The 25,403-nt window shown below is 38.1% G+C and overlaps 1 protein-coding gene across 1 annotated transcript in view; it reads right to left on the bottom strand.

Annotated features, from left to right (window-relative positions):
- Positions 1-25,403, bottom strand: part of LOC107660660 (semaphorin-5B-like) — a 141,346-nt gene that overhangs the window by 65,805 nt on the left and 50,138 nt on the right. Inside the window, exons 4-5 of the mRNA XM_016450047.1 lie at positions 11,712-11,957; positions 1,075-1,174 (exon numbers count right to left, since the gene is read on the bottom strand). Of these exons, the coding sequence (XP_016305533.1) occupies positions 1,075-1,174; positions 11,712-11,957 (346 nt within the window). The remainder of the gene's footprint in view (positions 1-1,074; positions 1,175-11,711; positions 11,958-25,403) is intronic.

Below are 25,403 nucleotides of genomic sequence, written 5' to 3'. Positions count from 1 at the left end.
GTAGAACCTCTTGAGGTGGTGGCGTCCGCTTCCGAACTCACAGACTGTCTTATCACGGCCACGGAGTCCGCTCACAAACTCACTGCCTGCCCTGTCACAGCCGCAGATGCCGTTCACGAACTCACAGACTGTCTTGTCACGGCCACGAAGGCTGATCATGAACTCACTGTCTGTCCTGCCACGGCCAAGGAGGCCGCTCACAAACTCACAGTCTGTCCTGCCACAGCCAAGGAGGCCGTTCATGAACTCACAGTCAAGTGGTCTGTCCATGTCTCTGCTCCGCCATGGCTTCCTGCTCTGCCTGCACCGCCATGGATGCCTGTTCTGTCTGCTCCACCATGGCTCTGCGCTCTGCCCGCACCGCCATGGCTCCCCGATCTGCCTGCTCCGCCATGGCCCCCCGCTTTTTGGGTTTTGTTTAGGCGTCTGGAGCCGCCCTTAGAGGGGGGGATATGTAATGTGGGGTTTGGGTTTTGTTTTTGGTTCATGTTCATGTCTTTTATTATTTAGTTTAGTCATGGTCCCTGTTTGTGTCATGCTTCCCTTGCCCTCATGTATTCATGTCATTGGTTCCTCTGTTCATTGTGTCATGTTCTGATTGGTTGCCTTAGTCATGTGTCTTGTTTCCCATTGGTTTGTTCTTGTCTTGTGACCCTCTTGTCTGCTATAAGTAGCCTTCGTGTTCCCCATTGTGCCCTTGTCGTGTATTGATGTTGTAACTCTGCTGTTGGTGAGTCCTATTCATGCCAAGTCTGTTAATGCCTCGTCAATTCTGTTCTAGTCAAGTCTGTTCATGTCAAGTGTCGGATTATTGTTTGGATGTTTGGATCACCATTATAAATAAACTGCACTTGGGTTCACACTTCAACTCGCCTTCAGTGGATTATTCGTTACAGATATATATATATATATACTTTGTTTTTCAAAAACACATATTATATAATGATATACCAATAAAAATTCTAAATTATATTATAATATAAACATTTAATATAGAAATATTGAAACTGTGTATTTGTATTGATCTTATTCATGCATCAGTCCAAACTTTGGCCAGATATCATAAGTTTTTACCTTGCTCCCACTATAAGTTCATTCCTGGTGAGGTCAAGGGTCAGCTGAGAGTAGTCCCTTATACCAGGATGGGAGAAACTGGAGATCAAATGACTTAGAGCTGAAAGACCAAAAAAAAGTGGGTATATTAGTGATACAGAAGGGAAGTGGTTGAGTTTGACAAACCTTGAAAGTTCAAAGCGTACTGTATAACATTAAAATCCATTAAAGAACTCCTGGTTTAGGGTAACATATGGATTAAGCATTACAAAAAAGAGTTCCGCAATAGAGGTCACTAATCCAGGAAAATGAATGTCGTTTCTTCCCATGAGTCCCCAATAACTTGTGAGGAGGAGCAGAGAGCTATGCTCAGAGGTAACTGGGCCTCTTCAAGGATACTGATCCTAATTCAACATGACACTTAGTCAAAACTCTGCTTACCCAAGGAATCTCAGAACATAAAAGCGCTGTTTGATACAAAGTTTCGCAAATCAAAACAATTTGCCCTGGCACACACTTACAGCACTGACTGGCCCTATTGAAGTGGGAATTACATGAGACAGAAAGGGCATTATGTAAATACAAAAACCACTTGATCTATTGTTGACCTTAATGTGGCTTAGTAAATGGGATTTCACTGTAAAAGGAACCAATAAAAATAGTTGTTATCCTTCCATGCAGAATAGGATCTCTCAGCAGTATTCTGGACATGTCTAGCTAAAATACAGAAATCCTTGCCTAATATTACATAATTTCGTTTTCAAATGTTGTTTGTGTTATGAGTTCCTATTAAATGTCAGGCTCAGGTTTCACTTTCCGAAAAAGCACAGCCCTTATCGTTTATGATAAATGGATAGTTTTGAGTTACAAAAACAACTCAAAATCCAATGTAGGCCTACTTCACTATTTTACTAAATTAAACTTCAAAAAACAAAAATGTATATATGTTGATTGCAAATATAAGTCACTTTGAATTTAAAATAAAATGTAAAAATGTAATTGTATTGCAGGTTGCATCGGCATAATTGCATTTCAGGTTGCTAGAAAGAAATGTAAAAAAAAAAATGTAAAAGATTTTCTAAAATAAAATAACTGCATATTTAATATTATTTGTATTATTCATATTAAATAAAATAAATCATATACAATACTACAATTACTATATAAGGCTATACATACTGTAATTTCTCTTTTAGGCACAATATTAAAAAAATAATAATTTGACTACAGCAAAATGCTATGTGACTACAGTCGCAAACACAGCTGCAGCTTTCTCACACCACAGGTCAAAGCAGCGGTGAAACTGGTTTCTATTAACAAGACATCCATAAATACCACTTCATATAGTCCGAATCTGTCCTGGCAGATGGAGTCATCCAGATGCTGGGGTCATCCAAAACAATCTGTCATTCACATGGGAACACAAACTGAATAAATGTGGGGATCTGTCTGCATAGAATTTACAGGGAAAAAATGGGAAAAAAGCTTATGCAACGCCGCTGAATTAATATATTAACAAACTGAATGATTGGGACCATATGGCTGTATCATTCAGACGTTATTTATGGAAAAATAATGACAGGGAAACAAATACAATCTGTACTATAAGCCTACCTCTTCCACAAGCATCCATCTCAGCCGTGTTAAAATGTGGTTATGGCCTTTGATGACTGATAAAATGTGTTCAGAGAGAATCATAGAAAATCTTATTGGATATCATACATCAAGAACAGCTGAGACTGAGTATATATACTGTATATATATATATATAAATTGTAGCACAAGCTTGAAGTTTATGGAGTTTATTGATCCGTTACTGTAGGTCAAAAGTGAGACAGCTCACAGTCTATAATATAATCCAGAGTTTTCCAACCTGTTATGTCAGCAAACCACTATGACCCAACTTATTTACTTGAAAAACAATATAGGTTGTTAAAATTGATCTTTGATGTAAAAAAAAAAAAAAAAGTTTAAAATAAATCTGGTCTCACTTTATTTAAATTGTTTGGTTAGTCAAACCGGTATTGGGAAACCCAGATATTATAAATATAACTCATGCAAACTACTCTAGTTAGCATGAATGCTGTTCCTCAACTAAGACAGATGCTGGTGACCAGAATATGTTGTACTTTGGATCCACAGAACCAGGCTTCTTAATTAGCTTAACCAGGTAACCTTGGTCAATCAGTTTCATCAGAAAAGTCAAATTATTTGACCAGAATTTGGGCAGTTAGACCAGTAATGAACCAGCAATGACCTGCATAGCATTGCTTGGACCACAATGAAAACCTATGTTTGTTTATGCTTGCCTTTAGTCTGGTCCCAAATGCTTCATAAAGCATAAAACACATGCACTGACAAATCGCTTAGATTGTGCAGGTTGAGGGACTGTGATGATAACCTCAGAGTCACCTGAGTTTCCCAAACCACACCGGAGTTAAATGTCAGGCGCAGCATGAAAAAGCTGATCTTTGCAGAAACAAACAGACTCAGCTGTTCAGCTGTAAGTCCTGCAGGGCTCAGATTCTTCACCTACTAAACAGTCATAAAATAAACCACTCCAATTCCCCTTTATAGTAATTTTAAGATAACCAACAAAATGTGTTTGCACCAGCGCAGTAAGCGTTGAGGTTATCGGAATGTTTGTTTTTTTATTCGCTTACAGGATTTGATCATAAACTGCTCTTTTTGACGGAGTTCTAAGCCTCTGTGAGTTTTATATAAATGGTGGTTTTATATGCACGGACAGCTCCCACACATCATCAAGCATGTCCAGCAATCCATATGCAATAAAAATGGATAAATATGAGGGTCGGGCCAGAAAAGGGTTGATGGACGACTATTGCATTTTCCTCACCAAACACGCAGCGGAAGTGATTAATGCATTAGCCAGCAGATCCAAGGGACAAGAACAGATTCAACAGTCTGCATCCAAGATGCTCCTGAGGACATAAATCATAATCATTATGTTTTTTGTTCTCAAAGATTTACAGCTGACTGGTCCTTAATGCTACACGCAGAGAGGACGACAGAAGGGGTGGTTTTGGCTATATGCTGCTGCAGGTATTGATTGCAAGACTGCCATTGCTAAGCTACAAATCACACAAACACTAGCAACTAACCAGGCCCAGATTGAACCTGCAGACTTTCTTTGCTTATACCAGGGGGGAAATGTGGTAAATGGATTTAAATATGGATTTAAACAGGGCTGAGGGTACTACACTCTTACTGGCAGCTGAGAGCATAATCAAATTTGCCAAAATATTTCATTAATGAACACGCAAGGGAGGATGTGTAGATTTGAGAATAATGTGAGTACAGATTTAGCAGAAATCTGCCACATTTTCTACAGTCTGAGAGTTCACAGTTCACATGCACAATCTTACACCAATTATGATTAATAATCTGACAATGTGTAAGGTCACAGAAACACATTGTACAGTGTTGATTTGATCGGGTGAAGGTCAGAAACTGTTTAAGGATTGTACACCTGGATTTCTGCCCAGTTCTCCAAATTCGCTTTGCATATAAACTCCTTTAGAAGCATTCTGACATTTTTTCAATGCATGAATGTTTGTTTACATTTTAATATGAAAAAAAAATCACATCTCATGTCAACATGTTTTCTTTAATGATCAGGTTTTGAAAATAAGCAGATTTGGATAGTTATCACTGTTGTGCATGTAAACATAGTCCATGTAAGGTTTACTGTAAATGAGAACCATCAATATTCATATTACTAGCATATTGGCTGTTTATTAGTACTTATAAACCACATATTAATGCCTTATTCTGACCATATTCTACATCCCTTAATCCTATGCCATACCTAAACTACCTTGCTAACTCTTTATAAACAGCAAATTAGTTTATTGAGGCAAAAGTCATAGTTAAAAGTCAGAATTGGTCCCCAAACTAAAGTGTGAACAAATGTGTTATGTATTTATTTTAAATCTGACTTCATGATGTCATAAAATGTAAAAACACCTCCAAGTTAAAAGTTTAGTTCAGTAATCATTAGTGACACGCATCTATACATATAAAAAATGCAGATGATTAAAATTATTCAAACTAGGATCACAAAACTACAACACTATGCAAATGAAAAGCTATTAACCCTAATCCACAAACAGCAAGATCATGGGTTTTAACATTGCCCTAGCGTTTCTTTTTAATCATTAAGTAAAAAGAATAAAGCATAATTTCCGTCTATGTTTGTTGAATTTATTGGTTTAAGCTTATCACTAAATACAGAAATGATTAAACAATAATAATCCTAAATGTGGTTAGGGAGTAGATTAGGGAATATTTTATGCAGTGTGAGGCAAAAAAATGTATCAATGAGAAATGGTTTTGAAAAGAATCAAGGTGAAACTAATCCAATTGCACAAGAGCAGTAGTCCTCTCTGGAATCGATATGAGAGAGTGAATATGGATCACCATTGACCGCTGTAGGCCCAGCAGCCTCATGCTTCTGTAGTGTTACCTTTGATTAGAAATAAAGCATATGTGTTCCCAAAGCACATCATGTAAGCACTAGCCCTGTCCTGCGAGAGAGACAGTCATCTCGTCTGTATTTTGCATCTCTCCGCTCCAAATACTGGCTCATCTCTCATCTGAGCTCAGAGAATCTTATCAGAAGATGCAGGCTGGAGCTTATCTGAGCACAGTCCGAATTTGCTTTTGTTTTGTCTTCTGGTCTCCTTCCCCATGCCTGCCGTGTGATTTCCCTGCTGTTGCATCCCCTTGTTGTCACTGCATGACTGGAGAGAGCCACAGAAATCTAAATCCTCTTATGCAGACTGCACTCTGATTACAGAAATAGGAAGACAATGAGCGCCCCAAGAAATGCCACGGCACAACAGAGGAGAGGACAGGCGGGGGTAAGGGCACTCTGGGGATAAGGCCGTAAATCGAGGGCCGGTTCACGTCAGGCAAAGATCTGAAAGAGCACCTTTCACAAAGCCAATGAGAGAAACCTGTGCTGGCAATTTAAAACGGTCATTGAAGCGTAACACGTCAGCATTTACAATAGACAGAAAAAGCCAAGCAAAAGCATAAGGGCTGCTGCTATCAGTTCAAACCACTTACCAAGTTCCATTCCATTCACAGTTAGCAAATGTAAACCTTGCACTCCAAGGTTGCGAACACCTCCAACAACCTCTACTTTCTATGTGGTGACAGAAGTTCCAACAACGTGACAGAACGGTTCAGGCATCAGTGTCTTTGAAATCACGGACCAATTAGGTGGAGGGAGACACATTGGTAATGGCTTGAAGTTAAGGAACAACATTGTTTTTCTATTTTTTCTTCTCAAGGTCCCCTTAAATGGGACCGGTGGTTAAACAACAGCACTATTACCCACTAGAGATTGGTTTCTGAACATGTTCTACAGACGAGACAAACAATCTCAAGACAATTACAATGGCTGGGTGAGTGGAAGGTAGATAATGGCTCTGTGGCACCAGTCCTCTTGGGACAGATTACTGTAATTCCAGCCTAACAGGCTTTAGGACTTTGCATTAGGTTCTCAGCATTGGACATGCAAGGACACACCATACCTGACATTAGCTCTTAAATCGTGCTGTTTTCAATGTCGACGTAGCCTATAAAATCCAAGATCCAAATCTGGTAACTATAGATGCTGGTTTTATGCAACAATAGGTGGAATTTACTAAGGGGCCATTCACACAGAACAAGGTTTTGCTTTAAAAACATGAGATGCAGGGCAGAAAGTATTTAGTTTTTTTAAAGTTGAACTTAAAAGCCACTCCAAAGAGAAAGGAAAACTTGAAATCGCATCATATGACCCCTTTAAGGACAGCGTGTTATTCAAGAGATGCTGCAAAAGTTCGCAAATGCAGCAGTCAAAGACATCATTCTAGCCCATGTGCACATAGTGCAACAATATATCAGCAGCATGTTTGTGTTAATGGTCCCTGAATAAAATGATATCCCAACACCTCAGATGACCCAACACCTGAGAAAAGGTGACGCCAACACCTGTGAGGACCTCAGATGATACCAACTTTGAATAAATACAAAACTGCCAAATTTTCCTTACGTTGTAATCATTATGATCACAACATGATTGCCTTAATTGTGTTCATTGTTTCTGCTTGAATACATGTCATTAGCTAACTGCATCATTTATATTATCGTAGAACTGTGTATTTCTGCTATATGGACATTACTTTGATATCACCAACAAATTACTCTTCATTTGTAATGCAGAAACATGCATCTCCTGTAAAGCTGCTTTGAAATAACATGCATCAAATAAACGTAAACTGAATTGAAAATGTGAATGTCCATGGATAGTACCTTTTATTGGCAGGTGCTGTGTTTTAGTGCTTAAAAAAGGAAAGTAGGTTCCTTGATGCATGATCTATCAGTACTATATTGGTTATTGGTAAATATTTCATTGGGTATGTTTATTTCCCTTATTTTTACATTGTATTTTACATTTTATCCCCTTTGTCATCATATAATGTTCACAAAGTGAAAAATCTTTAAAAATTATTTAATACCACTGTCAAATGTTACATGTAAATGTCATTAGCAAATCTCAAAATTAATATCTGTTTTTCATACTGTGCATTACAATATGATGCCTACATTTAGTTTGACAATATACGATTACTGTATTTTTAGTGTTTATTTTATACATAATTTATAAATAATAGTAAATACAAATAGAGCTGATAATAATGCTAATTCATTTTAAAATTCACAGTGCAGTACAATTTCAACACATTTTGTAACTTGTTTCATTGGACTGAATACAGAACAGGTTTTTGCTGAAATACTGAATGCATTTGGCGAATTCGCCTCAATGTTTGTTGAATATGTCTCCAGAAACCTAGTAATTCTCAGCTCAGCATACATGTGTTTGCAGTGATACGTTGACATCCTTGTAGATAGACTAGGAATGCAGGTGTGATTGTGCAAGCTTAGCCAAGAAAAAAATAAAAACAGAACAAATACCTACACCCCCACACAAAAGAAAAATCCATCCAAATTACATCCCCAGATATCTAAACTTATCTGAGACTCCTTGTAGTACCAGCATGCTATTGTTGTTGCTGGTTCATAGATATGCTGGCAATGATTTTAGAGGGGATTGTCACGTATAACATGCAAGGGAAAAAAAAAAAAGGATTTTCTCTGAAGGGAATAAGTATCAGGTTCCTCTCACTATGGTATTATATAACGACACAGCAACAGCTTTGAGTTTCTTATAGTGGTAGCCATATCATGAAAAAAAGTCTTTGATCTCTTGAAATAAAAGGGTTCAATGTAAACATACTCAAAGTTTTAAAACTGCAAACTTTTCCAAGCCAAACAGACCACCTATTGAAAGTAAGCTGCAAAAACTTCTCTTTCCGAACTTCCTCAACTTTCTGAAGTCAGATTAATACATTGACACTTGACCACCCGCATTTGCACATCAATGATGCCTAATCGGTGGTCGGCAACTTGGACCGGCCAAGCGTGGTGAAGTAATATGGAGGAGGTAGAAAAGAAAATGTTATTATTCCAGTTGGCATATAACAAAAAGATATGGAGGTGTCAGATTATTTCAGTCTGACCTAAACTGTCTGTGTGTCACATTTCGGTGAGAATTGTTTTATGAACCTGCCACAATCTAATCCAGCCTTTGCAAAGAGGTTGCTATTGGGCAGCAACAACTATATTTGGACCAACAGCAAACCTGCCACAAACTGTGAAGGCTGTCTCTCATTTCACATGCAAAGAGGGTGTTTCCACAGTATATAAAGCTACAGCAGCAAAAACAGCCTATTGGTCAGAGGGTAGAAATAGTCACATAAAAATAAATTATTACTTTGGTACAACCTCAGGAGAAAATTCTCAAATAATGTTTGATATAACCCCATTAAAATTCTTAGAAATGCAGCACAACTTTCTCATAGTTTCTACTGTATGTTATTTGCAATTGTAAAACAAATAATGCTTTTAAGTATTTGTCTAATTTTCCTATTAAAATATAAAAATTATATATATATATATATATACAGTATATATATATATATATACTGTATATATATATACTTACGCCACACTGGATAAAACATTAAGACTATCTTGAATTAGTGTATTAATTTGAAGTATATTTTGTTACTGCACTGCCAGATTGTTTCCACTTGTTTAATTTATTTTTTTATTTAAAATAAGTCAAATAAAAAATAAAAGATTCATCGTCTGAAAATAAGTCTTAATGTAATGTTGCATAAGTAAAAGCATCTTTTTACATTGTTTAACTTCATTTTTAATGGAAAACAAGTAAAAAATATTAAATTAAATTAAAACTCACTAAGAGGTAATTCCTGAAAGTGTAAAGTCTAATTCTTAAGGTTGTAAATCCCATTCAGCAAGATGACTGGCCCCAACCCTGGTGGTCATACTCTACCATGCTAAATCATCTTAAGAGTATCATATCCACAGTTTAGAATAGTTCAAAGGCATGTGTGAATCTACAGACCTTGTCAGAGATTAGAGATAGAGGCCCCCAACACGCCTCAGGTGACTCCACTGAGCAGCCGCCAGAAGGCGTCAATTAAAAAACGTTCATCCATCAAAGAACCTAATCTCAAGTTCGGCCAACACTTCCATTGTAGCAGGGATTCCATACCACTGCTTCAACATAAAAGAAGGCATTAAGGTGTGCTGTGGGACTTCCATACCATTGAGAACACATAAAGAGGGATTTCGAGGTGTGCTATTGCTTACAGTGCAAAGCTAATTGTTCAGCAGCTCTTATTGTGAAGGCTATGCCACAGTGCCTTTGCTTCAATGAGCTAAAATGACGAAAGGGAATAGAATACCATAACAACAAAAACAAAAAAATGAGAAAAACAAAGACAGTACCTTGGTTATCCGGCTTTACGATTTACTGCTTGTTTGCAAATTGTAGTGTTTTCTAACTCAGTGAACAAGGCCGTTTGTAATTGCAGTCTATTTCAACACTATGAAAAGAAAAAAAATTCTTGTCGATTTGATGGCAAAGCATAAAATGACAAATCAAAATGCAACCTGAGTTTTTTTCGGCAGCAATAAACGTAGCTGGCCGCAGGCGATGTCTATATGAACCATGGCTGCCCTAATGTCCAAATAGGTTTCATATATTATATAGAGCCCCCCCAGACATCAATTCCTTTTGTTTCCCATGAGGCATTATTCTGCAATTTTTGTCATGTCCCTCAGAGAGTCAAAAACACGCTGCTCTCACTCCATGGCCAAGGCAATCGTCGACAGATCATATTCACTACAAACACACTCTGTTGTCTAAATAAATATGTTCTTGGTATAGAAAACACCTTTGTTCCATGGGTATGGAGAAGTTTTTCTGAGCGATATCAAGGTATGGCTGCACATTCTGTTTTCTTTGTGTGCTAGGACACAGGAGGATAGGAATCTTGAAGACATGAAAGACGTATATCGCTTGCTATCTTCAGCATGCTCTATCACTGTCTGAAATGTGTGGATAACCCAATGAATAAGATAAATGAAACAAAAAATGTAGATCTACAGTCTGAGCCTGTGTAATACACAGGAACAGTGGAAAAACAACCGGACTCACTAGGCTGGGCGCTACATTCCCAAACGCTTTGAATTCCAGCAGTGGACTTTGTCAGAAAATTGTGTATAATGGTGGAGTACATGCCTTCAACAAAAGACTAAGAATTGCTGTTTTTATCAGCAATTAAAGCTGACTGAGGTATGAACATGGCCTAAAAATATATGCAGGCTACATTCTGTGCCCTTAAAGCATGCTTTGTCAGTTTTTATATGATTCAGGCTTAGCCAACAAAAATATTGCCAATGTTTAGTCATGCAGCTAGGTATTTTCTGTAGTATGACAGCAGCAGCTATTTTCAAAATAGTATAGCTTCACCAAGCATTTTTCCAGTTATTGCACTTTCTTTCATATATAGAGTTGGGTAAATAAGATTCATGACACTGATTTGATTCATTTCAGTGGATTAGTGAATCAATTAAAAACGTAGTAAACATGTTTGTGAACTAATTCTTTTTAGTAAATGACTCACTAATCAAACAAATCACAAAATGATTTGAGTCCATTCAGTATTCTTTTTTTCCATCCAAATATTTAGTTAAATGCTGTATTATGTGCAATTACATAAAGGTTTTTGTATTTTTACTTAGCATAAATTTATAACAATGCAGTTTTCTACATTTTGGTAGTAGCTTGTAGTCTAGCAAACTGCTTTTTAAAAAAAGTACTTTGACTGAAGTGTAGCTTAGCATTATCATCTGTAAACAGGTTTCTAAAACATTCACCATGATTGGTCAGAAAATCAAATATTCAAGCAACAAAATCATGGTTTAGCCAGTGTTGCTACATTTGACTGGTTGGGATGACCAAACAAATTAGTGTTTTAAAATTGCCATTGAGATATTTTTTTTAAATGTTTTTTACACTTACAGCTCTCTCTGCATATTAAGGAGGGAAAGGAAAAAATATTCTAAGAATGACACCTTCAACAACTTTTAATCTGGCAATCTAGAATTTCAAAGTAGCTTCATGTACTGAAAGTGATTCCTAGAGAGAAGAGAAACATTGCTGTAGTATCTCAGGAGTGAGAGCATGTACTGCGAGAGACATCAGTGCTCACCTTGAATAGAGATGACGGGGTGCTCTAGGCGGGTACACTCCGGCCTTGTGTGGGGTGCTGGGGTGGGGGAGGGTTCTGTGGGGAGAGGGGACCTCTGGGATAGTATAGCAGGAAATGGAAGAGTGATGAAACAGAGGATAAGGCCGGGCACAGCCAGGGAAGCCACGGTCCGTGGCAACACTGTCATGGTGATGGAGGCCGACCTCTCCTCTCCTCTAGCTGCCAAGGTGGGCCTCTGGAATGCACCTGTTGAGAGGGGAGAAAAAGATTCATGGTCAACATACTTTTCTATGTTTATTTTTTTGCTATTTCTTTAAGGTTTCCATTTTTTGCAGCTCACACATCTTTACTGTCATATGATTTGAACAGTTTGGCAATATTGTACTTCTTTATGATTATGTCAAAGTTTTGTTGACTTGACAGCAAATGCGATTTGTCCTTACGACAACAGTTTAAATGTGTATGAACAGAAAGTGGGAAAAGTCACACCATAAAAAAAATAAAAACAAATTTTCTATTTGTTTTGAATTACTGATATATAAGCAGGGGGGCTGATTTTCAAACAAATGCTGATAAATTACTGTAGGCATTTCTGTAATTCAAACAAAAGGTCATGGGTTCAGTTTGTGTCTGCCAAATACATAAATTATAATGTAAATATATTACAATCATTTCAATGTAATAATGGCAAATGAGATACAAAGAACATGCCTTAATTCATAACACTGAATTAATACTAAATAAAATATATTTTTAAACAATATTTATGCAAAATAGAAAAAAAACAGAATACAATAAAATAACTAATTTTCTGAAAATGGTTACAAATATTTGCATTTTTTTAGCCTGGCTGATTACTAACGTGCATATTCTAACATCCAAACCTCAAAATTTTCCCCAGCAGAATTACTCCATAAAAAGCTACTAATATTCCAGTTGCTAACTAATAATATGAGTAATTTAGAAGTTGTGCTGTTCCTGGCTGTTTATTAGCACCTGCGGCATTGCAAAATCCTTCTCAAGCATCCTAACATTTTGTTAAGAGTGGCTGAAGCGTGTTTTTAACAAGGTCCCTGATCTTTTCAGTCCAGCCTGAACAGTTCGTGCAGCACAGTTCAGCCATGAATGTTTTGTGATTCAGTCACAATGCAATGCAGGCTTTGCAAAGAGATAGAATGATTGAGGCAACTACATTGGACCCCACAGAAAACCCTAAGAAAAACATGTGGCACTTCAAAAGCAGCAAGCTAGAACTTTCAGCTTCTGGATAACAACAATTACATAATAACGGTGATGGCTGGTGCAGGGGAACTGGGGTAGGAAGCAGAAGTGGTGGGTGGTGTTGTTAAAAGTTTCTGGCAGTAAGTGGTGGCCCAGCTTGATCAGCATAAAACCCCTTAAGTGCCCAGGCACTTCCGTCTCCTTCATATGCGGAGGAGTTTTAATATCATGGCTGATCTTATTAGAGGTGAGGCATGACATCTCCATCTCTATTCAGAGCAGCTCCAGTGCAGTCATATTACAACACACAGCAGTTACCTCAATCACTGTACTCAGCTGCCCGTCGATCTCCTCACACACCGCGTCATATGTTAACTTCTCAAATCATAATGTGTCACACTTCAGCAAGCAAGCCTATGGACCTAGGAGACCAAGATTAAATTGAACACCCACATTGCCCTAAGCTGGAATCTAGTATCCTTAAGGAACCCATTAGCAAAAATAAGCCCAATTTTCCTTATGGTCACAAATTCAGAAGGAAAGGTGAATTTAAACTATATCCATTTATTTCACACCTAATATAATGTAATGTAACGTAATACAATACAATACAATCCTATTGTCAGTTTTGGCTGCTCCTGTTAAGGGTCGCCACAGTAAATCATTTGCATACTGTCTACACACCGAACAAAACAAAACAAAACAAAGCAAAAAAGGCAAACTTACTATTTTCATGTTGATTGTAAAAAAAAAATAGAAAAATAAAAAATAAGTTATTCTTAACCTCACAGCAACTATTGAATGGCTGAAAGATGCTTTATAAAACCAGCATCTTAGCATCTACCAGCAGGGGCTAACTGGACTAACCAGCAAAACTTTGACCCCTTGGTTTGACCTACTAAAACTTTGTGGTAAACTAGTTAAGAAGCCATTTCAGGGACATCAGCACAACGGTATTACATGCTGTGGACAAATGCAGTTAAAAGTTGTGCACCACCAACATTAATGCTATTTCGCTGTAGACATGATATATGGAGTTTATAGCCAGAGAGAAACCGACAGCACATCACCATCTTTCATGCAGGACCAAAGTTAATCTTGTGGCACATAATATTATTTCAGTGTTTAAGAAACAAGAGTGAATTCATGCAATCCACTGAGATGCACCAGGGTCTAATTTACAGTTTCACCATTGGATGAGGCAATCGATAATAAATTATTAGCTTAGTTATGTTGCAAATTACCATAATACCTTCTCAATTATCCTTCTCGCAACAGCGGGTAACTAATTAGGCAAATGAACATGGCAACTGGCTTGCTATATAGTCAACCATCTGCATGAGACAGGACTATTCACAACACATAACATCTCTAGACTGAAAAAGATCACAACAGAGTAAACTAAATTCTTGTTGACTTGTCAAGTTGGTTAAAATCTTAGCAGAGCAACTATCTAGAATACAAACGCTACAGAAAACACACACATCCGTTTTTGCATCCTGTAGTACTTGGGTCAAGACTGCTCATTAGGGGTTATGTAATAAAGTATGGCTGGGTGGGTGTATTGGCACATGTGTAAAAGAAGTGTTTTAACCTAGTTAGTATTCAGGAGAAATAAGAAACAGAACCTTTGAAGGCAAAATGACTACTTGACCTTATGTTAATATTTAAAATGTGTAAGCTCAGAAAGATATAACGGGGTAATATCATAATCATCCTTGATGAATTCTCCTTAATGTTTTTTAAATAAAAGAGCTTGACTTATTATGTAGATCAGTGTTCGACAAATGTGGGCAGATGTTGATGTCTATGGAGCACATGAATTATAAATAATTTAATTAGGACAAAGATAATATTCCTTAATTAGAATAAAATATACTGAATTAATATTTCAAAACATTACATTCACCAATTTTTAGCAGCCCTTTTTTAGCTTTTAAAACAGAATTCAATCTCAAAAATATTTACATATTTATTGCTCTTGCCAATCACATGTACATACTAACGTTCAGAAGAGGTAACGTAATGGGGAAATATCATAAATAATTATCCTTGATAAAGCAAAAAACTTTGTAGTCAACCATACAGGTTTTGTAATGCTGATGTTGGTAGGGCAGATAAATGAATCATTTTGAGATAATGAGAGATAGGTAATATTCCTTAATTAAGAATAAATATACTGAATTAATCTAACAAAAAAAGTTACATTTATTAGCATTTTTACACAAAATTTTGTCAAAATTCACAAAATCACACTTAATTCATTCTCAAAAACAGTGATGGCTATTTGTGTTATTCAGTAAAGTAATAAGGAAGAAGAATGGATATCATTTCTAAACGCCAGAAGGAGGAAAAACTAATAAAATACACATTTCCTATGATGCCATTATCACAAACTAGAAAAAGTGCATCCTTTCATTTTGACTGAATCAAGAACATGTTTGTCCCCCATTATGCTAGAGCAACACCAATTTATGAAGAGACATCTATTCAGGGAGGTCATGTACACACTTCTGGCTTGGGATCTGAAATTTTTGGCTGGGGATGTGTGCTTTACTAAGCTGGTTGCTGAAGTGCTGCTGTGACGGGAAAGAGGTCAGTCTGAACCAGCTGCATTAAGCCCAAGGGACAAGGGAAGAAAACAACATAAAAAGCAAATCCACAAACGCAAGCAAGCACATGTGAAGTTCAAAAGCAGTTGTTAACAACTTGCATCCCAACAGTGAGTCAACAGCTGTGAGCTAATTAGTCCCAATGCCAAATAGCGAAGGCGTTAAGGATCTACACAGACATGCCCGAGCACAAGCGCCACCTACACTAACAAATTAAGGCTCAAAACAGCTGGTGGCACTTCTAAACTGGCCTTAGAGAGTGGGCTGAGCTGGCAGCACTTCTGAATGTGGTGTGCTCACCAAAGTGGTAGAAGAAAGATCAAGCCAAAGAAAGCACTCAAGACTCCTTCCCTCTGGGATACTTGCAAAACGGCCCATTGCACTTTATGGCCGTCTAGCTATTTTAGTACATGGGAAAAGAAAATACCCATCTGGGACACTTCGATAGATTTCACAGGAGTAGTGGACAATCTTAGTGGATGGTCAATTATTCGTGGACCGTGTGCACTTGGCTTAAGGAACTTCCCTTGATTAGACTAATGAATGCACACGCAGTGCTTCTGTCAACAGCACCCAGATCAACCGGGATAACATGCGCCCAGCAGGCTCCCCAGGCCCCTAGCATATTTCCATGGAAACAGACCCGACTAATGAACACGTCGTTAACGCCATTGGACAATTGCGAAAGACGGCGCAGGTTTGTTCGCCACCTTACAGGCATCACAGGCCCCTTTGTGAGACAAGAGAGCAGGTATAGCCAAAGAGCAAACACGATCTCTCCTAATGAGCGCCGCTTCTTCACTTAACACCTCATCAAATGACAGTGATGTCAGACGGGGCCATCAAGATCTGTCAGCAAGAGGGAATTGCACTGAGCCTGGTGCCTGGATCGTCAACAGCAGTTTCTCATGTGCCTCGTGGGCTGCCCATCTGACAGTAAGATGAACAACAGAACATAATCAGCTCTGAGCACACGCAGAGTAGTTACACTGAGCTGTTGCTCAAGACCAAACCTATTGAAAACCACCATCAATTATTAAATCATCAATTTAAATATTATAAATGTATTACCATTAAAAAGTCTGGGGTCAGTAAGATTTTTTTTTTTTTAAAGAAACTCATACTTAATGCATCTTTGCTAAATACTTTTGTTCAGCATGGATGCATGAAGTTGATCAAAAGTGACAGGAAAGTCATTTATAAAGTCAAAATAAATCCTGTTTTGAACTTTTTATTCTTCAAAGAATCCTGAAAAATTCATTTGTATTAGTTTTCCAAAAATATTAAGCAACACAACCATTTTCAACATTGACAATATAAGAAATATTTTTGAGCACAAAATCAACATATAAGAATTATTTCTGAAGGATCATGTGACTTCAACTTCAACTTTATTTATAAAGCACTTTCAAGACCACGATGTGGAGACCAAAGTGCTGTACAGGAAGACTAAATAAAAATATAAGAATAAAATCAAACATAAAACATAATAAACATATATCACACAACAACAAAGAACAAATTACAAAACATTTTCAAATGCTAATGAAAACAAATTAGTTTTAAGCGCACTCTGAAATACATGTGACACTGAAGAATTTAATAATATTTTGCAATATTACAGATTTTACTGCATTTTTGAACAAATTAATGCAGCTAGGCTTCTTTTGAAAACGTTTAAAAAATCCCAGCGATCCCAAACAATAATCTTTGTATGTATGTATGTACAGGTGCATCTCAATAAATTAGAATGTCGTGGAAAATTTTTTATTGGTCTTATGAAGTATTCTAATTTGTTGAGATAGTGAATTGGTGGGTTTTTGTTAAATGTGAGCCAAAATCATCACAATTAAAAGAACCAAAGACTTAAACTACTTCAGTCTGTGTGCATTTAATTTATTTAATACACAAGTTTCACAATTTGAGTTGAATTACTGAAATAAATTAACTTTTCCACGACATTCTAATTTATTGAGATGCACCTGTATGTACATTAAATGTAATTAATATATTAATTTAAAAAATATTAAAAATACTAAAAAAAACTTTAGCTAATGAAGGAAATATTTCTGGGCTGATAGTATGTGCAGGGGTCTAGAGTTTAAATTCATTGTCATTTTCCATTTGTTCTGAAATAATAATAATAAAAAATGGATATTTCTTTTTCATGAAGGGGACTACAGATTGAAATATTAATGCTACTTGCATCACACAAAGGACGGTTTGTGGATTACTTGTTTTTATTGCGGAATTTGATGTAAAAAAAAACATTGAATTAAATATAATGGCTGTTGCTGGTATTGCTGTGCTTCCTTAGAATCATTCCCTACCATTCATGCCATTAACTTTCATGTGCACTGACAAATAATTGGATGACATCAGTCTATGGCAGAAAGAATGCAGAATGAACCTGGAAACAAAACTTTAAATCATGTAAAATCACTGTGATGCAACAAGTCTCTAAGCAGAGCAATAAAAAGGACATAGGCTAGTGCTGTTACGTATCCGGTCCATGAACTTCCGTCTGCTATCCATCAGAGGTCACCCTTTCCATTTTCATTGACTCTCGCACTACACACTGTTGCTTATCACCCTACATATCCCATCATTCATTGCACTGATTGCACACAGCACTGATTGCACACAGCTGTTTCATATCACTCACTCACTATTTAACACTCCATCTCACTCCTTCTAACTGCTGAGTATTGTTTAGCGCTTATCGTTTTGGTAGCTACACTACGGAGCCTGTTCAGTTTACCCTGCCTTAGCCTAGTCTTACCTTGCCTTGTCTGTCTTCTCGGTTTCTGATCTTTGCCTGTTTTCCTGGATTTATCCCTCTAGTCTCGCCCTTGTGATTCTGTTCGCCGATCGTCGACCTACGCTAGCCCTAGGACTATTCCTGTGTCTTGCCCGCCATATACCTGTTTGCCCATCCTGTCACAGCTATAGAGGCCGTTTGCGAACTCCCTGCTCGTCCTGTCATGGCTATGGAGGCCGTCGGGGAATCCTCATCCTGTCCTGTCACGGTTATGGAGGCCGTTTGTGAATTCTTTGCTTGCTTTGTTTCGGCCCGGGAGGTCGTTTGTGAACTGTTGTCCTGTCCCGACCCAGCCAAGGAGGCTGCCTCTGAACGCTCAGCCTTGTCTATCAACCCCAATGTTCTGTCTGTGTTGTCTGTTTCTGCTCTCTCGTTGTTACAGTGTCCGCCATGGTCTCCTGGTCGGTGTGGTTCACCGGGGGGTTTCCTGTTCCTTCTGCTCCGCCGTGGGATTCTGTTCGCCGATCGTCGACCTACGCTAGCCCTAGGACTATTCCTGTGTCTTGCCCGCCATATACCTGTTTGCCACTGTTTGACCCTGCCTGTGTTTCTGACCTCCTCTGCTTTTAATAAAGCTTGCACATGGATCCGCACGTCTCACGTCTTGTCAGCCCCGTTACAAGTGCATTCTAGCATTCCCTTCCATTGGTCCCAAAAAAAAAAAAAAAGTTTATGAATTACTTTATTTCCACTCTTCCTCCTGTCAGCACAGAGCTCCTATTGCACCATCTTTTGGCCTGTGAGCGGGTCATAAGCTTGGTTAGCTGCATGGGTCATATTCTTCCAAAAATGTATCCAATAAGTACATATCGATCCCTCCAAAAGTCAAACTTAAAAGGTAAGTCTTCCACATTACACGGGCTGTTGGGCTGCCAGCTGTGTTGATCTCTCTGGCTGTAAGTCATATGGCTTTGGCAGCAGTAAACCCTCAACCACCCCTGTGCTAAAACCTCTCCTCACAGCACGAGGCCTCCCATAGCCTAATCACACAACTTTCTGCACTTCCTAACTTGAAATTCAACAAAAAAAAATTTATATTTTAAAAACCATGTGCTACTGCCTATATTTAGTTGATACAGAAAAATAAATAGTTTAAAAATGCAATGTACGTCATGTCATTTGATTGTTTTCTTCTTTTGTTTAGAAATTGAAAGCTAAAATAGCTTTATAGCTATATTTTGATGGGATAGGCCACATTCAAGCCATTGTAAAATATATACACATATATTTAATGTACTGTATTAATATTAATCACATTAACATATATGCATTTATTAATTGTATTGTTTCAATGCAACAATGCATTACAATTATAAAAATTCATTATATACTAGTTATTTAATTTTATTAATCACAATTTAATCACAAATTCTATACTGATGCAGCAAGTAGCAATGCTGTTTAGCAACCGTAAACAAATAAACACTTGTCCCAGTCTTGCTAGGTACTTCATGTAAATATTTACAACAGATGGGGAGAAAAAAAAATCAAAATGTTAGCAGTAATTTAGGTGAAGCCATGTCTCATGTCTCCTCCAGTAATTTCTGCTAGTCCAGGCAAAATTGATTACCTCTTATAATATTCTCCAGGTTTAGCATCTTGTGTGCACTCATAAGTTCTCATAAATACTAAATGTATGAGAAATCAGTCATTTAGGTGGCGCATTAGGCCGAGGTTGCCTTGCCATTAGCTCCAAGACTGCAGGAATGCTGATGAGGGCCAGTAAAGCACACAAAGCTATTTAGGCACCCACCAGCTCAGATCCTGGGAGGTCTGGGAGAAACACCTGTTTCTCAATTAGAATAAATATACAAAAGGAGATCTACGAAGTAAATGGCACACTGTCAGCTCATTGTCTCTAAATTAAATGGGTTTCTGGGAAGACAAATACAATTGTAAGTGTTTCACACTTGTCATTTTCCCTTTACATCATTTTTAAGGTCCAATTGAAGGGAAGTGGAAAACAAATGAAAAAACATTCACAGTTTAAACACTTATGTTTGTGGAAGTGTTAAATAAAGTCTCTTTTGGGGATTCAGTGGAGTCAAATCACATATAACGCCATCTCTAATGTCCTGTTTACACCTGGTATGCATTTGGATGATTGGATCACAGGTAGATGAGGGAGATACATTTCCGTTTACAACTGTTTTTTATCTGTCTCTTTTGTCCACTTTCATGATGTCTTTGAGGGGAGGGTTTATGGTGTATTTATGGGCTACGGGATATTTTTCGATCTAATACTGCAAAATAAGCTTGCACAATTTACATGAGAATGCAAAAGGAGACCATGGAAAATGATACGGAGAGCAGCAGCTTTCATTTGTACTCTGATAGATGTGGGTTGTGTTACAGTTAGTACTGGTAAGAAAACGCTGTGCTTTTTGTGACGTTTCACCTTCGAACATTATGATTTTGGATGGCAAAGTTTAAATCTACTCTGGGTAGTGTGCTTCAACAACACATACCGTAATGTTTAAGAATTAGGTTAGTAGGCAGAGAGGAGGTGGTTTTTGTGGCTGTTTGAATGCGTTTTCGAATATGTCTGGAAGTGGTCGAAAGCAGACAAGCTCAAAGCGTTTCAGACCCCATTTACACCTGTATTTACCGTCATCCACCTGTGATCAACAAAAGCGCATCTTAATACTAAATGTAAACCAGTGGTGTGCAGTGGTGTTTTGAAATGAGGAGTCCTCACAATTTTTCTTCTTTTTTTTTCCCAATCAAATGTAAATTCATGTCCCAGTCACATTTTCTTGGTTAAATAAACACTACTTACTCTATCAGAAAAAAAACTATTTTATATTGTTACATTAACAATGTAATCAATATTCAATTTATTAAATCCAACTATTAATCAAGTTAGTGTTTTTAAGCATTTTATATTTATTCCAAAATACTAACTCAAGGCAGTAACAATTTAAACAATAAATGATATTTATGTTCAGCTTTTCTTTTTAATAGTTAACTTTTAACCATCTTTGAATTTTTTTCGGATCATCAGTCACCAAAGCTTGGTAAATATTGGTCACAGACACAGTTTTACATTAGATTACACCAAGCTAAAATAATCTCCCTACCATGTTTTCAGGTCATTTCCAGTCTTTTTTTGACATACCAAAGTGGGTATATCTGTGAGTGTGTGAGTTGTTTACTTACCTTTTTTAATTAGTCTTTTCCATTAATGACATTATATTGCTTATTCAGACTGATTTGTGAACACAGAACACGCAGGATAACCAGTCACTGCCAATCATCATAACCAGTCATATCCAATCATATTGCGATGGAGGCATTGCCTCATCTTATGTGACTTTCCCGCATTCATTCTCAATTACCCCCCACCAAACTCAAGGCATGCTTTAGGGGGTCTGTTAAAACTCAATGGGCTCAGGGAAGGCAAGAGAGATGTGGACTCCCACTGTAACTTTACCTGCTGGTGTCATTGTTGAACAAAGTTTCTTTAGAAAATCGAGTGATGTAAAAACTTTTTAATTATATATTTTGTAATATTTGTGTTATTTTTGTAGTACAAATTTTTTTCTCATCTAATTTTTTGAGAAGGCACTGCCTCTCTTGCCTCTCTTGCCTCCTTGGAGGAAATGCCCCTAATGTAAACAGGGCCTAAAAAGGCTAACCATCAGCTCAGCTTCAAAAATTGCAGCTCAGTTCACCCCATTCCCCAGATCTAGGCTCAGGTCAGTCAGGGTTACATTGAGCATGTCTAATTCTTCAAAGCCTAAGTCACACCAAATCTTTTTAATGCCTGCTCCAGTATGCCCTACCAGAGCCATTAGAAGGACAAAGGGGGCCCTGAAGGCAGGGGAATGGAGGTCTGCACGGTTAATGAAGGAATGACTGAATTCAGAGCGAAATGGAAAAGAGCTTCATAAAGGACCCTTTTGGTACGGGGTGAGGGGTGGGTCACGGCAATCACAGAGCAAAGTCACTCGTCTCACGCATGAGTGTGCCCGGTAAAACGCCGGGAGGCCGTCCTCCTCGCTAGCCTTACGAACGGCACAGAAAGGATAATCAGACTTGGTCGATAGGCCGATACTTCAGGTGTGTCCTGGAATGTATCTGATAACGCATCAAAGCTCCATTCATGGAAAAGGACACATCAGAAAGAGTTTTCATGGCTTTGGGGCAGGTTGGCATCTGTAACGATGCAATTTCACACCTATCTGGGATTCTCAGAAACAATGCACTAAAGCTTGTTGGCCGCGTGTCAACATGCGCACGACAAAATTAGGTTGCAACAATGGCAGAATACGGAGTTCGCAACTTTACGTGAGAGCTCCATCCAAGTTCTAACAATGGTCTTGACCATCCAGCTGAGTGGCTCTTTTTCGTTGTTGTGGCTCCAGATACAAAGTCATATACACACACACACACGCATATACACAACACACATCATTTGTCATAGCTGTGAGACAGTTCCATTTGGTGTTGGCCAATTGGGCTAGTGGTGTCTGGCAGAGTGAGAGTGTAATCTGCACAAGCAGAGGAGAGCAGCGAAGCGACGCTGGTCGTGATCAGCTCAGCCATTTCACCCCTGAAGTGCCTCTTCAAAAGAGTCTGAAAAGAGCAAAACCTCAACAGTCCTCAGCGCACCAAAAACTCAATTAAAAGCACAGCTTGATTGCAAGTGCCAGCATTTAATTTCAAACTCCAATGCTGACTGAATGCAAAAAGGTGTTTATCAAGTTATTGTATCGGTTTGTGACGGACCAGATTAAGGAAAGACACAATAGACTTCGGCAGGTTTTGTTTGCTCACTGCTTGATGGAAGGGTCATGGAGGATGTTGATTAAGAAAAGAAGTACCTTACATTAAGTAAGCAATTACGGGGTACCTATCGCCTCTCAAGAGTGTAATCAAGCCTGTTCATAGGAGGTCTTCTGCATTTGACATGCGTTAGGTTACGAATGTAATTTAGCAACTCTGTGGTGACAATCTCTTTAGTTTTCAGATGGAACGCAGGCCAGAAGATCACAGAACCCAATCTAATGCACAGCATTCACCTCAATTTACAAAAGTAGCCACTGCACGGCAGGAAGTTCACTCACATAATCACACTGAGCTACAGGCTAGGCTAAAGTAATCTTTACTTTCAGAAGGAAAGCAAATTAGGACAATTTTTCACCAAATAAGCCTCCAAAACAGCGTTTATTGGTTGATATGCTAGTCTAAAGTTCAGAGGGATATTATTTTGTAACCAGGTGCTACACAACAAGTTTTAAATTGAAAAACAAAAGCTACATGACATGACACATTATGCATTATATATTAATATCTTTGATAGCATTATTTTGGACCAATGAGATTTTACTGTGGGCGGAGCTACTCACCAAAATACAACAGAAATAAAAATAAGCAAAATGCCTTTGCTAGTGCACATCGCTAGTAAAGGTTGGTTAGGAAAAAATTCAAAGTAACACACACACAAAAAAAATCTTGAAAAATTACATCATGCAGTTTTAAAATGACAGAGGGTTTGGAACATGAGGGTTAGTAAATTATAATAGCAACCGGGACTTCTAACAGCAGCTACAGTGACGCGCTGACTTTACCCATTAGCGATTGGCTCTTTTGCTCAGAAGGCAGGGCTTCGTTTGATAGAGTGGCCATATTGAGCGTTGCATATTTCTCCATTCAAAACTATAGGAGTGACACGTCTTGGGTATTCTATAGTCTTTGATTTCAACAGAAACAGTCAGCATTCTGAGATGTGCACCAAGGACTGCGCATGCGCACTGGTGGGTCTAGCCTTAGAAATAGGGCTGTGCAAATTTCCACAGTTCTGTGATTAGTAGTAAATCTGCAGCACGTGCTTTCAGATGGAGCGGCATTTGCTACACAGAGCCTGCTTCACTGACAAGCTACGCAAAATTGCGTTCATACTCGGCAATGAATCGCCTGCGATTTTGAATGCGATATTGCATAGCTTGTCAATGAACTACGGCTCTGTGTAGTAAATGCCACTCCATCTGAAGGCACCTGCTGGAGATTTACTACTAATCACAGAACCGGCTTTACTGACGAGATGCGCATGAAAATCGCATTCGATTATTTGCACAGCCCTACTTAGAAATAAGCTTTTTTTAACGCTATTTGAGCAAAAGAAACAACATTTATGATACAGTTGTTGTCAGATTTCATTGGTGATTTCAAATATGAAATTTAATCGTAAGCTTGGCGACCAGTTTTGGAGAATTTGATGTTTCCCCATTCAAAGAGATAGGAGCTGCACTCACATGCCAAAGAGGCTTTTCAAAGATGGCCGCCGAGTGACATGACTTGCCTTAAAGGGACTTTGGTGAAATATTTAAAATAAAAAAAACTGCATAACTGAACATGTATGCACAAATAAAATACATAAACCAGGTTTAGAACCTTAACATACCCCCTCATACAACCAATCCTGGTTTCTTTTGCTCTGGCTACCCACGCTAGAGATCCGTGTGGGTGGTCAAACCCAATCTGAGAAGGCGGCAAAAGGGCCATCCTCCAATCTGAACTTGTGTCAGCCTATATCATGTCCTCACAGTCTAGCCACGTCCAGCCATATCCAGTAACGCACCTTTCTCCAATTGCCCACCAGCCTGTAATACTGTATGTGTCTATCACAGATAGCCTGGGGTTACACATCATCTCAACTCTCTATGCTCACTGACATGATCAGATTGCATACGGAGCTCACGTCAACTCTTTGTAGTTCAAGGTATGTTATGTTAGATGGTGATTCATTGGTTCAGTATTCAATAGGCTGAAAGAGGTCTGGAACTGAACCACTGATTTCAAAGCTTGAGAAATGTGATAGGTGAGATGTCAAGTCACCTCCTCTCCAGAAATCACCTCACACCTGCCGTATACATGTACAACAATGCAAAAAATATTTTTTTTAATAAATATAATAAATATTTTTGTCTTGTTTTTCAGTGACAACATCCATTGGTATATTCTTAAACATAAACCTACTGACTTTAGATTTAAACATTTAATGCTAATGAGGTAAGGGGAAAAAAATCAAGATAC

This window comes from Sinocyclocheilus anshuiensis, unplaced genomic scaffold (genome assembly GCF_001515605.1).
Source record: "Sinocyclocheilus anshuiensis isolate Anshui unplaced genomic scaffold, SAMN03320099.WGS_v1.1 scaffold627, whole genome shotgun sequence".
Classification (NCBI taxonomy): Eukaryota; Metazoa; Chordata; class Actinopteri; order Cypriniformes; family Cyprinidae; genus Sinocyclocheilus; species Sinocyclocheilus anshuiensis.
Note: the sequence above shows the minus strand (reverse complement) of the source record. Positions and strands in the feature narration are given on the sequence as shown.